This window comes from Blennius ocellaris (genome assembly GCF_963422515.1).
Source record: "Blennius ocellaris genome assembly, chromosome: 19".
In the NCBI taxonomy this organism is placed as follows: Eukaryota; Metazoa; Chordata; class Actinopteri; order Blenniiformes; family Blenniidae; genus Blennius; species Blennius ocellaris.
This window is the reverse complement of record NC_137668.1, coordinates 10,333,141-10,347,135: the sequence shown is the minus strand read 5'-3', so window position 1 is coordinate 10,347,135 and position 13,995 is coordinate 10,333,141. Positions and strand designations below refer to the sequence as shown.

Below are 13,995 nucleotides of genomic sequence, written 5' to 3'. Positions count from 1 at the left end.
ACAGGGTCATGGGTGGCCAGGGCTCATTGATTCACGTGGGGAGCGAAGATTGGTATGTGTGGTCCGATCCAACAGACGGGCGACTATAGCTCGGATTACTGCAGAAGTTAATGCTGGTTCTCATGGAAAGGTGTCAAAATACTGAGTGTGTTGCAGTTTGTTGCGCAAGGGGCAACAATAATATTAGGTGGGTGGTCATAATGCTATGGCTGATCAGTGTATGTCACTCTATGGTGCGCGGTTGTTTTTACCAGGAAACCATGCATATGGAATATCTCGTAACGAGCACTTTTACAAATTGCCATCCAGCAAACGTAACGCCCGACTTGGGGCAAGGGCAAGGTTGGAGGTGATCGGTTTGTGTTGTTAGATCTTTTCTTTTTTTCTTTACATTTTCTCCTTCATCAATAGTTGAACACTTCACCCGGTAATGCCTGAATAAATATATAAAACTGTTATTCTATCCAAAGTTATCCCAAGTTCAGATTTCCCTTCTTGGGGGAAGGTTTTGAATGTAATGCTTTGCCGAGACATATGTCAAAAAAGGAACTTGATCCCCCCCGATGTGTGACATTGTATCAACACTGTAGTACCTCTGCGCAAACAAGTTTGCAGCATATGCATATGAAAATATTGCAACTGTGTCACCAGGGTGTTAGCATTTCGTTTCATCTGCACCATTTGATCCCCTGTCACGCCGCTCTTGCTCCTTTGACTCTGTTTATATATTCTTTGTCAAGATAAGTAAACTCACTTTACCGAGATGTTCTCAATTGTGGAACAACTAAGAAAAAAAAAAAAAAAAACTCATCACGAGCACTAGGATTCCAGTTAGATTTACATTAACTCTCAATTTCTTATCTGAAGGCCTGAATCAGCCATTTGGACTGGAGTCTATTTCCATGTGTGTGAGAAGCTGAGTGGATAACGTATTGGCAGTGGGGGACAGTGCAGATCTCTCTTCACTCTAAATTGCAGGCAGGCATCTCTGCAACCCCACATGAAGACCATTGAGTCCCATCAAGATAATCCTTAATAAAGAACGGCTACACATTTAATCTTAGCTCACTTCTCAAATTTCTTCCTTGATATAGCTTTTGGCACATGGCGTTTTAGCGCTGATGTCAGTCGAATAGTATCAGTGCATCTTTTGTTAAGCTTCCATTTGGCAGATATACATAGAGGGCTGTATGTTTTTCCTATGCATGCACTAAACATAACGTTGTCGCTGTAATTTATGCATCTTCTGATTTCTTTTCACTGAACATGTTAGTACCGTTCAGTGCAAATGCTTTATTTGTAAAACTCTGCCATCCTACTTCATGACACCTTCAAATTCAATGATTGACCTGCTTTTTTACATGAGATTGTTTTCATTTAACAGCTTTTTCCTGTATTACTGTGAACATGAAAACAGTAAAAACCTAATTCAAAACATGCCACGCAGGAGCATGGGAGCAAAATCTGAGTTGGATACGTAAACAACTTGGGATATTTATACCGTGCAATTTGAAAATAACTCACTTGCAAAATTACGTCTCCATCTAATTTTATGCAGCTGCTTATTGAAACAGAGATCCACTGAATAAATGCAGTAACTTAATTGGCATGTGTACCCCTCTGCTATTAGAAAACGCCACTCGAGAGTCCCTCAGCATCTATCAGTCAATCGAGTTATCAGGAATCTGTTCATTGTGCAATATATTTCATGCTCCGATATTGTAATGCGATCCTATGGATTTACCTGTGGGCAGTTGGTTTGGGAAAAGGAAATGGAGCTTGCATTTCAGGCACGTCCACGTTGTGACTGCGACGGCGCGGTTAAATCAGTGGTGCAGCTCGGATCTATTTCTGTCAGCTCCTCGTTGACTATACAGAGGCTGGTTGACCTGCTTTCGGTGTGAGGAATGAACCCTGCAGCTGATCGGGCAAAACGCCACAAATCCAATGATATTGAAAGAATTAACTAATGACATTAATCTAAATAATTTGGATTTAAAATGTTATTTTTCGCTGAACACTTCCCTTTTGCGTTGTCGTCGTCACCAACCGACTTGAAGGCAATACAGACCTACAAGTAGTGCACACATAACTCAGCCCACTAACACAGAACTATTCTTCTCGCTGTGCCTGCTCTTTCTCTCTCACCACCTCTTTAGCATAGAAAATGTATGGTTTCCTCATTCTCGATTATCATTTGTCAGTATTACTGTTGCTGCTGCTCCCACAGTTTTGATTATGTGGAAATTAAACAATTTGTAAATGGTTCATTGATCATTTATCCTCAGTTTGAGCTGAATTGATACACTTGGAAAAGACAAAAAAAAACATAAAAAGAAAAAGTTTGACCTTTTGACGCAGAATCTGTTCGAGTCTCATCACCAGCTTGAATAAATCACCGGTTCGAGCTCATCAGTAGCCGCATGGCCTCGTGTAGCAGCTTCGCACAGTTGAAATAATAACCTGGAGCAGACAGAAGGCAGTCATTACCTTGCACACAGACGCAGTGTGTATGTGTTGACGGAGGACTTCCACTAGAGTGCCGCGGAGACGGACAGAGCCGAGCGAGCCCCTCGGCCGCAGCTCTATCTCGGGCTCCCCATCACCTCAGCTAATGACCTAACCCCTTGTTTACTCTCTGAAGCCCATCTCGGACTGAAAGAAATCCTGCAATGACCCGAGACTTAGGAGAGAAACAACAAGAAAAAAAAAAAGAGTGGTTTGTGGTGGAGGAAGGAAAACAAAAAAAAAAAAGGAGCATAACAAAAACAAAAGAGAGGGGGTAGAAGAAAAGTGTGAGCCCTCGGGGTGTGTGAGCAGAGCTCGCTGCTCCAGTGGACAGAGAGCTGCCATTTCATTGTCTTTGGTCTCCGCTGATACAATCTGGAGAGGACTCTATTGCTTAAAGCTGTGAGTGAATGACATATGGGGAGCTGGTGTGAGGCTCAACTCCCCCGTGCCTCCTCCAGACGCAAAGTCTTCCTGTGAGAGCGCCGAGCAACTTTTTCTGCTTTTTCAAACGGCAGCAGCCTCCCTCTCCCTCCCTCATTCACTGCCTTCCCTCCCTCCCTCCCTCCCTCCCTCTGCGTTGCTCCCTCACTCTCTCTCTTTTTTTCCCTTTTCCTCAGACACTCACTAGTCAGTGCCTGAAGCAGTAATCGGACAACTCTCTTTCTCAATAGGACCGGGTCTCTTGAGATACCACGCGGGGCTCCATGGCTTCAAACACCTAAAATGAAAAAGAAAAAAAACGTCTTGTAGTTTACATTTGTTGTGCTTCAGTGTGCTACCAGCAGCCGAGAAGCGTTTTTGAAAGTTTGCTGTCCGTGCTGCTGGACTGAAATGATCTTGCTCTAGAAGATTTTTTTTTTTTTTTTTTTTTTTTTTAAAGAAGATATAAGAAGGGATAAACACACAGGGATTCAACCATAATTGTAGTGAGTATGACTTTTACTTCTATCTGATGTTTGACATCTACTAACTGTCTTGTTCTTGATTTATTTAATTTGTGAGTGTCAAAGTGTGTGTGTCTCTGTGTGTGTGTGTGGAATTGACTCTTTTATTTCATACTTTTATGTCCACATTTACTTTCACATCACATTCATAATTGGAGTGAATACATCAGTGGAAACTGGTTGAGTTCTGCAAATAATTGGCAGGGTTTATAATTGTATGTACGACACGTCTATTATTTTCAGAAATGAAATACTTTTTAAATGTTTACACGCAAATATCAGCTTTAAAGAAAGGCTTTTATTTTCTTATGGCAGCTGTAATTCAGTGATAATGACAGATGAATACGTTGAAAATACCCTTCTCTCACATAAATGTTTAGTTATAATTTAGATGATGGTAAATACAGCTCGGGTCTTGATAAAGGAGTCATTTTAAAAACATGATCATATTTCATTTAAATAACAATTTGGACTTGTGTGCGATAATTCCTACTAAACTTCACTTGTATTATACATGCTATATAAATATATATAATATATTTATATGTATCGCACATGAATCACACAAAATATGATTGTATTTTTATTGTAGTAAGTGTTTGAAATTTACTCATCTTTAATTTTAAAATACTGATTTTACATGTTTCCTTATCTATATCAAAAAAGCCCTTTTTAATCTGTAAATCCTGTAAATATTCTGTGTATATTCTTTAATAGAAAACTGTTATTGTTGTCAATATAATCCGCATTGTGGGGAAAATAAACGATTATGGTTTGACCCCCCGTTTACATTTTTGGACCGGGCAAAGAAAACGCGATACTCTGCAGCAGTTTCCTTTTTCTTCTACTGGCAGAACAAACAAAACTAACACAGTTAAAGCAGCTGACATCTAATGCCATCTGCTGAGGCCAGGAATGCCGCGAGGAGACCTGAGAGGCTCTGAGCGTCTGACCGGGACGACAGGCCTCGACTCCCGGCCGCGCTGCGTCTCCGCTCGCCAGTATTTCACGTGTCGTGAAGATGAGTCACGCGCTGTAATCACCAGCCCCTCTAATTGAAGGATGTTCTGGTTTAATGTACGATCACAGGCTCACATCCCGAGGCAGGGAGATACGTGCGTGTCTGTGAGTGTGTGCGTCCATGTGTGTATAAGTGTGCGTGTGTGTGTGTGTGTATAAAAAGCCATTTCTTGTCTAAAATTGTTCCTCTTTCCTTTTTTTTTCCCATCCTCTTAATTCCTGTCATTTTCACACGCCTTCCTGTCTTTTCGGTGTTTAGAGAGGTGCGTGTGGATGAAAGAGCGGAAACGGGGAAGTTAGTAGAGGCTGCTTCCAAAGTGGCCTCCTCTCTCTGTAGACAAACATGACAGCGTGTGTGACCGCCGGCTGCGGCCATTCACTCACACACAATAACCTTATTTATCCAATTAACAGATAATGAGCGGGCTGATTTGAGGCTGTTTGCACGGTGTATTTGCTCTGCGCAGACAGACGGAGAGAGAGAGAGAGAGAGAGACCAGGGTCTCCTCTGCTCGGCTGCATGTTGGGCTGTGGTGTGTACACGCAGGAGTGGTCGGCGGTGGCATTGTTTGCCCAACGACCGATGCCTTCCGTATATGGATGGGTCCATGCCCTCGTCCTCTTCTCTCAGAGAAGAGATTTAAAAAAAAACAAAAAAAACGGTGAAAGACACAGAGGCCTAATTGATCCCGCTTCAGTCGGCTATTAGGGAGGAAGATGGAGAGGTGGAGAGGGAGCACGAGAAAAGGAAGGAGGTAATAGGGGACCTCCTATTAAGTAGCCCATACTGGGTGATTAGTGGGCAGAAATTGTTTACTAAATACTGCGGGGTGTTGTTTTGTTAACACACCACTGTTTGGAGCTGAAATATGGGGCTGAAAGAGCAGGAAATGAGCTCGCTGGGCTTTTACTGACAGTCCTCAATCACTAATACCTGCTGGTGTGTGTTTGGTTGTAAATTGAGAAAAGTTTACGTTTTACACAACAGTGGGGAGGGCCACTCCTTTTTCAAAACAGTTTTCTGTGCAGATCAACCTTTAAAAAAAAAAAAAAAAAAAACAGCTGTTTTTTTTTTTTCATATACAGAAATATGCAGTTTAAAAAAAAAAAGAAATTCTGCCACGTGTGGATAATAGTTCCATCAGTACAGGAGATTACGGTGTCACAATTTAGAGAATTAAAACAATTCACAGGGATTAAAGTGTTGAAGTGACTTTTGTCCCTGAACTTTCTTTCATGCCTCCCTTGTAAAGCCCCTCTCGCTCTGCAGTGGTCACGGTGGCAGGCAGGTTGTGATAAAACTTCCACCTTAAATCCTGCTCTATGGCCCCTCAAAGGTGAAGTGGCCTTCTGGAAATAATTTCCAAGGTTGAGGAGCACAGTATTAACAGATTTAATGTAGCCATCCAGTGGATTGCTGCAACACAATTTCAGATTGAGTCAAATGGGAGAAACAAATTGTGCATCAGCACATCTGTTAATAATTGCGCTTTTAATTACAGGCTAAATTTTATGTTGTGTGTGGAGTGCCATGTGGTGTCAAGATCTGCATGTAAACTGTGCTAAAATGTTTTGAATATTTCACTATTGTGTGTAAGGACAACTAGATATGCATGCAATTAGGAAATGGTAAACAAATCACAGGTAATTGTCCTTGTTTTTATTTACAAATCATTTGGTTTGCATGTCTGCTATCTTTTCTTATTATATTTTAAAAAGAGAAAAAAAAAGAAAACAGCCTCCAGATAATTTTAATAATTTTATTATAAATGTATAATAACTGAGTGCTAAAAAAACCAAAAAAAACAGGGCCATCCACTGTTGCATTTTTGGCAGCCGTCATTTTCTTGGCCATGTATTGAGATACAAGTGAAGTGTAGCATTTTGTAAACTGTGCCTAATTCCACTCACATCTGTGTCCAATTGTTGTCTGCATCTACATTCTTTGCGAGTGGATTTATTTTTCCTGGGCCACCATGTGGATTCAGCTGACCAGCTTAAGTGAGGATTAGTTGTTTTAAAGTTAGATTTTGATTAAAGCGCTGTTTTGCAAAAAAAAAAAAAAAAAAAAGTTGTAACACACAACACATGGTTTACATGGTGTTGAAAATCCCCAAAACTGTGGATTAAAATTAACAGAGGGAGCAAACTTTTTTTTTTAAAGTGCTTGATTTTTGCAGCATGATTTTTTTTTTTTTTTCAATCACAAATTCAGCGAAAAATGACATTCAACCCTGCCTGTGTTAAATAGTCCAGCTTGTTGCTTCACTGCGTAGCGCAGGGAGGGAAGCAGTTTGTGCCAGATCAGACAGCCTGACATGCTGAGATGATCCCTGCTAAAAGCTGAGCTGGGACTATATTTACCTTTGGAAATGCAGGTCTTGAAATAAGTGAAGCGAAACAAAAAGGCCAGCAAACAAACCGTGAAGGAAGCGTGTTGTGGCACTTCTTCCTTTTCTCTCTCGATGACACTCGCAGCGCCTCGTCTAACCAGGGTTTTTTTTTCTTTTTCTGTTCTTGTTGCTTCAAAGACTCAGCACTTCAGGTTGAAGTATGAAGCACATCAAAGATGCTGAATGTAGACAATCTTCTTAAAAACTAAAGAAAACTGAAGGAAAACAAGATATGCTTTAGTGGTGAGAAAGAAAGACTCATTTCTGCTTTTAAATCCCTGCCACCCTCCTCCTCTGTGTCCTCACCTGGCTGGTTTCACCTGCTGGCAGAGGCTGACACACCAGTATGCTAATGGCTTTATTGGCCTGCACTGTTGCACAGAGACGCCAGCCACCACACACACTCGCACACACACACACACACTATACCACATCATCCCACCACAACTCTCTCTCTCCACAACTTGTCCCGGCTCCACAGCTCTGTTAATGCACTATGGCAAAAAGATGTTTTTCTTTCGCCTTCACGGTTGTTACCGCTGTTGAATTTCTTCATATTCTATTATTTCTTATTATATAATTGTGTATGTTTTGCATCCCTCTTTGACGATTTAGATATGCAAAAAACTAAATAAAAAGCCAGAAGGAAACACGGGCGAAGCTCATGACTGAAAATAAAATATAATAGTTTGGGTTTTTTTTTTCTTGGATGTCTGCACCAAAAGCAGTGGGAGAGAATGTAAATTGTAAAGTTGGAATGGTATTCATAAAGGCTTTGCTTTAGTGTGAAGAGCAAAGCCTGTTGGAAAAAAAGAAGAGAAAAGGGGAAAAAAAAAAAAAACTTAAGACCATGCATCTCAGGTTACCCTGGTTCATGTAAACAGTCAGCCATTAAAGAAATCATGCCAGTATTTTTGAAAAAAAAATAAAAAATAAGACTTTAAATATATATATGTTGTTTTTTTTCTTTTCTCCTGACCAGCAGAATACCTTTGACCTTTTTTGGACCCTTTATTCCCATGGTGGGCTGGAGTCAGGTCTAATATAGTGTTATAGCCATGCAAGTATATGGCTCTGCTTGATGTTTGCGGAGAGACAAGCAGAGCGGGAGTGGACAGCAAAATGTAACTGTCAGCTAAAGGAGAGTAATAGAGGCATTCGTAGCGTCATAGGAAACATATGTGGCTCCATATGCTCTCCATGTTCTTGTTTCCAGTCTCCTTCATTGTCTGAGATGCATCACTGATTCGGGGGCCTCTAAAGTGCCCCGCGCGCGCGTGTGTGTGTGTGTGTGTGTGTGTGTGTGTGTGTGTGTGTGTGTGTGTGTGTGTGTGTGTGTGTGTGTGTGTGTGTGTGTGTGTGCGTGCGCAGACGTGGAGGCATGAGTTATGTGTCCTTCTGAGCTCCAGAAAAAGTCATAAGCATTTTTTTTGCTTCAAGATAGAAAGAAACGATTTATTAAGTGTATTCGTGTGTATGTGTCCGTGTGTGTGTGTGTGTGTGTGTGTGTGTGTGTGTGTGTGTGTGTGTGTGTGTGTGTGTGTGTGTGTGTGTGTGTGTGTGTGTGTGTGTGTGTGTGTGTGTGTGTGTGTGTGTGTGTGTGTGTGTGTGTGTGAACGTGCTTCTCCTTCTAGAGTTTTGTTCAGTGCGAGAAGACGGCGAAGTTGGAAAAAAAGTGTGTATTTTCTGCGCCGTGCCGCGGCCTCAGGCTGGGGCAGGCCTGTGGGAATCAGCCCTGACGGCCATTAGGAGCTGTCAGTACGCCGGGAGGAGGAGTGCTGATAAATTTCAGATAGTGTCAATTGCAGATGAAAGATCTGCTGGAGATGCTGGGGGTGTCACGCTTGACTTGCCTCTGCTCAACAAGTCCCATCTTCCCTTCCAGCAGCGGGCTCCCTCAAGCAGGAAAAAATAGGCAGGCTCTCCCACCCTCTGCTGCCCCTCAGCCCCTTCTTTCCCCAACTCTGCCTACCTTCACCCCCCCCCCCCCCCCCCCCCCCCCATGAAACACCCACCACCCCTTCCTGCTTACCTTGGCTAAGCCGCTTTGCATGTTGATTGGGGGAGGGATAATCCAGTTTGCAGCTGTCGTAGACCAATGATGAATCACCTTTCCGTCATTTGGCCATGCTCCCCTCGCTCAGGGAGGAGGGAGGACCTGGAGGAGGAAACAACAGTGGAGCAGGGCTGCGGCTCAGACAGAGACAATGTGAGCCTCTGTTCTCCCGCTAGCCCTCTCTTCCCATTCTGCTGCAGAATAACAATAATGTTTTCTTAGACAAGCCTTTTTTGTGTCATGGATGGCTCCGGACTGTGACACCGAGCTGCAGTATAACAAGGAGTGACATTGTTTCTGCCGGGGCAGGTGGAGGCAGAGCACAGAAAGGGAGTGTGGTTTGGGAGGACTCAAAGCCATCCAGCTCCAGGTAAGAGCAGAGTTGTGCCTCTGCCAGCAGCATCAGAGACCCGCAGCTCTCCGAGTGGCAGCACAGATTTATTTTTTTTTTCATCCATTAGACACTGTGCTTAAACAGCTGTCAACATTTGTCTGTTTTTTGATTTGAAGATTTTTAGCCTTAAAAAAAAAAAAAAAAGTTTTTGCAAAGTGGGACCAAGTAGTTTGTATTGTGCATCATCAAGTATTGTGTGTTGTTTTGGGGAAAGGAGTACATTCTTATATATTTTGGGGGGGGAATTACAAGGCAACTTATATTGCTGGAAAATACATAAAGTTTGAAAGGGAATTTTTCTTTATTTTCACTTTCCAATATTTCCCCCCAAAATTCCACAATTTCAAAGTTATGCTGCGAGCTGTTATAATAGGAGGAAAATCACAATTTAATCTTTTCCTCACGTAATTCAGTTTTTTCGTGGCATCTGATATCACTCAGAGTGAATTCAACATTTATCTTTGTGGCCTTGTGAAAAGGCCAATGTTTACCGATAGGAGAGATATCCAGAACGCTGAAGTGTAATTGAAAATGGCAGCATAATGTACGAAACATTTTATCCTAATGTCATTAACTGGCTGTTGCAATGGGAACGGTGGCAGAGACAAATAGGGCGAGAGAGTTTGTGGCCGTACTTCTCAATCACTCGTGCCTCCTTTTTTTTTTTTTTCTTCTTCTTCTTCTTCTATTGTCTACACTCGATCAAATCTGTTTGAGCGCACAAATGAGGAGATAGAATAATGTTTTCAGTGGCGTGGTCTTTTCGTATAAACACAGAAACAATTAAGGAGCCTGCCAGAGCAAACACATGCCTCATGAGCTTCTCATCTGCCCATCACTGAGGCATACGCGCTCATAATCAAGCAGAGTGCTGCACGTTTAACAGGCACATTAACCAATTGTCTCGAAACGGCAAACATCTGTTAACGGTCTTCATCACCACACAGAACGATATACACTTAAGGCCGTTTTTGTACCGGGGCCGGGGTCGACAGTAAACATTTTGTGTTCACATCATTTAAATCTGAGACTGTTGAAAGGAGAGAAATCTGAGACTGTATTGTTTCTATTTGTTGTGTAACCTACAGTACGTTGTGCGTATGTGTGTTTGTTTTGTTCTTCTTTGGCTTCACTAAAAAAAAAAAACGACCTCCAATTTGGTTGAAAATGTCAAACAGGAGGCTCTATCAGCAAACTTTTTTTTTTTAAATACAATATTTCATCTACTTCTACTCGAATGCATCGTGGCGTCTTAATCATTTTACGACCATCACTTCTGGATTATGTGTATTGTCCCCACAGCGTCAGAGCTCAGTGCCTTCCCCGTGAAGCCAGAGTGATACGTGTAATTTGATTTGGTCTGTGTGTGTGTGTGTGCGCGTGTGTGTGTGTCTCGTCAGGTCTATGGAAATGCAGGATCTAGCCAGTCCTCACAGCCGAGTAAGTGGAAGCAGTGAATCTCCTAATGGTCCCAACCTCGACAACTCGCACATCAGTAACAATTCCATGACACCCAATGGCACTGAAGGTATGTGTGCAGTGCACTTAACTTTAGCTTTTTCAACTTGTTTTCTATTTTTTTTTTTTTAAACGTTACACTCTCAAATAGATTTACACAGGATCAATGGCTTTGAAGTGTTGCAGCTAAACTAGCAGTGATACATTTTCATATCTATTTTTTGCTTCAGTATGCAATTAAATATACAAAGTTTTGCTACTTTGTAATGTAGATTCCTCTCCAAATATTATATTCTGCTTTGGCATTTGTAGCTTTAACCATTCAGTGCATATACTAGTTGTTTGTCGGTACGTATTAGCTGTTTATTTAAGTGGCCATGTAATTATTCAAAGCCCATAGCATGGAAATGATGGCGCTTTGCATGAGGTCTCTGATGTACATAGTTATTTACTCAGGTGATTCGCCTCTGCTTTAAATCTGAGCCTTTGTTTAGTGAAGTAGTCATGCTCATGTCACAAACCAACCTACACATCATTAGAAACACCCCCTTCTCACGCGTGTGCAGGTCAAACTTTGCTTCATACTCACAGTTGATTTTTTTTAATTTTGTGTGTGTGTGTGTGTGTGTGTGTTTTCATGACGCAGGAGCCGTAGCCATGATACAGACTGTCATGTGTCCCTTTTTGCCATTCTTTCTTTCCCATAGGTGATAACATCACAATGCTTACCACTGCAGACTGGTTGTTAGGTTCTAACTCACAGTCCGCTGCAGGTTTGTCTACTTTCAGTGACACAATGAAAGGACAATACTTGGTGTTTTCCCCCGAAACTGAAAGCACTCCACTCATAAAGATCTTTAAAGAAAAAACCAAAAAAAAAGTCTTGTAAATCTTCGGTTTATCGGCTGCAAATGTACAAAACTGCCTCAACTATTGTGCCTTTCATTCAAAACATCTTTGGTATTTATTGCCTTTTTTTTTTTTTGTGGTATTCTGTCCGCAAGCATGGTTTGATGCAAGACTTGATTCAAGTGTTTATTGATTGGTCCGATTGTGGGCTTGTGTTTTTTTTTTTTTTTTGTCTTTTGTTTATTATTTGGTTGTTTCACGCTGAATACCGTCGGTCTTGTGTGCTCTGTGATCCGAGTGCGTGCCAGTTGCTGCATGCTCGTTGCCACTATATTTTCATTGGTGTGTTGTTCAAAAGAATGATCTCTCGTCAACATGTGTTTCCGCGTCGGGCGAGCAGCGCAGAAACATGTAAAACATGACAGCAAGTAGCTTCTCCCACCATGAGGGATTCCACTGAGCATGACTTCCCTTGCCCACATTGTCAATTTGTTTTGCCAAAAAAAGAAAGAAAAAAAGGGGGGGCTGGCGGGGGGGATCCTTCAGCCCGCCTGAAGTGAAATGGATTGATTTCAAAGATTTCTGAGCTGTCAGATAGCTTGTGAAATTGTCTTTGGAAATGTATCGCTGGGCTATATAACTGCGTCAAGGTCACACAGTGTTCGCTACACTCTTAAAAAGATTTTATACATCATATATTTCCCTGACATTTCAATTGCAGTTGCCTAAACCAGTCAGCTCGTGCTCTGTGGCTTTAACACACAGCGACGGGAACAGTGCCCGTCTCGTCCTAAACTCAAGCAGAATGAGTCTGGTGATTATTTTTCTTGTTTCACAAATTAATGTAGATAAAGTGTGATTGATATTGCTTAATAAAGGTCATTCAAATTAATGCACTTTTGAAAGAAAAAAAAAAGCCAGCTAATCAAGGAAATTGTCTCACTTCGATATATAATGAAAGTACTTTTATTAAAGCAACATAAATAATATACATGGCTCACCGCTTTCAAATAAAGCAACAAGTCAAAATGCATGAAAAATATACATTTACATTTTAGGACCAAGTCAGAATAAAATAAAAAAAAATTATAATAATATGCGACTTTGCAAGTCAGGGAGTCCAATAGAGTTGAGTGGATCTGCTCTGTATTAACCATCATTGACTTGGTGCTTTTGGTTGAAATGTGGCTTTTTTGTTTGCAGTTAAAACAGAGCCAATGAGCAGCAGTGAAATCATCACCTCAGTAGCAGACACCTCTCTAGACAGCTTCTCAGGATCAGGTGAGGTGTGTGTGTGTGTGCGTGTGTGCGTGTGTCCCCATGTCACCATAGACTGAATTAAGACCTGTAATGCACTGAGCCTATCTGTCCAGTGGAGTGACACGACGTCCCACAGGCCGTCACTCTCTATGGACTGTCACCCTATCACCCTGTCAGAGGCGGTGTTTTCACACCTTTCTTTCTCACTCACTCACACACACATACACACACACACACAGACGCAGCTAAATAAAACCAAGGCCACAGAGTATAATGAACATTGTCTGAATTGCAATAGAAATAGAGGAGATTTTTTGTTCTGACCTCCATCGTGTCTTCATATCAGCCCTCAGCACTCGAACGCATCATCTACAAACAGTTATTCATAGCACCAACTGTGCCTGGTATTACCTTGCCGCAAGTTTTTCTGTATTTCCTCGACTATTTAACCAAGTATTCGATACCTGAAGCCAGGAGCGCGTGAATCGCTGCATGACTTTTGTCTCTGACAATATTAATGAAATTTGGTAATCTTACACCTCATATCCTCCGTGGGGAAACCCAAAGCTCTGTTCAGAAGAGCAACTTTTGTCCAGTGGCAGGTGCTGCTGATGTGGGAAAAGTGCTCCATATTCATAATGTGTGTTAGGGGGTTACAGCGCACGTTACATGCAGGTAGTGCTCCCCCACAACTAGATCCCATATTTTACATGTCTTGACCACTTAGACAGATGTTTCAAAACTGCGCCGCTTCGCTGCATTTAACCAGGGAAACTGAGATTGTCGCTTGTCTGAGTTGTTTGGGTTTTTAAAATGCATGTTAAATTAGTCACATTTATAAGAGCACCTCTTGTTATATTTTTTTGTCCAATAAAATTCTACCATGCATGAATATTTTTGGTGCAAATTAAAACATTTTTTTTTTTTTTTATTTGTTAATTGAGCTGTAAACTTGCAAAAAATATTTGTGTGTGTGTGTGTGTGTGTGTGTGTGTGTGTGTGTGTGTGTGTGTGTGTGTGTGTGTGTGTGTGTGTGTGTGTGTGTGTGTGTGTGTTAGGAATTTACTGATTCAATCAACATTTAACTTGCTTTCCATTTTCTTTTCAGAA

At 41.6% G+C, this 13,995-nt stretch overlaps 1 protein-coding gene across 7 annotated transcripts in view; it reads left to right on the top strand.

The window, feature by feature from the left end:
• eya1 (EYA transcriptional coactivator and phosphatase 1) overlaps positions 1-13,995 on the top strand; it is a 66,881-nt gene that overhangs the window by 23,551 nt on the left and 29,335 nt on the right. For 2 of the 7 annotated variants that reach the window (XM_080514979.1, XM_080514983.1), the window contains 3 exons: positions 10,719-10,846; positions 11,484-11,549; positions 12,829-12,906. In XM_080514979.1, the coding sequence (XP_080371105.1) occupies positions 10,723-10,846; positions 11,484-11,549; positions 12,829-12,906 (268 nt within the window). In that variant the 5' untranslated portion in view covers positions 10,719-10,722. Of the gene's footprint in view, positions 1-2,980; positions 3,438-6,552; positions 7,112-10,202; positions 10,847-11,483; positions 11,550-12,828; positions 12,907-13,995 lie in introns of those variants that run through there. The other 5 variants (XM_080514980.1, XM_080514981.1, XM_080514985.1 and 2 more) reach the window with 5 other exon arrangements.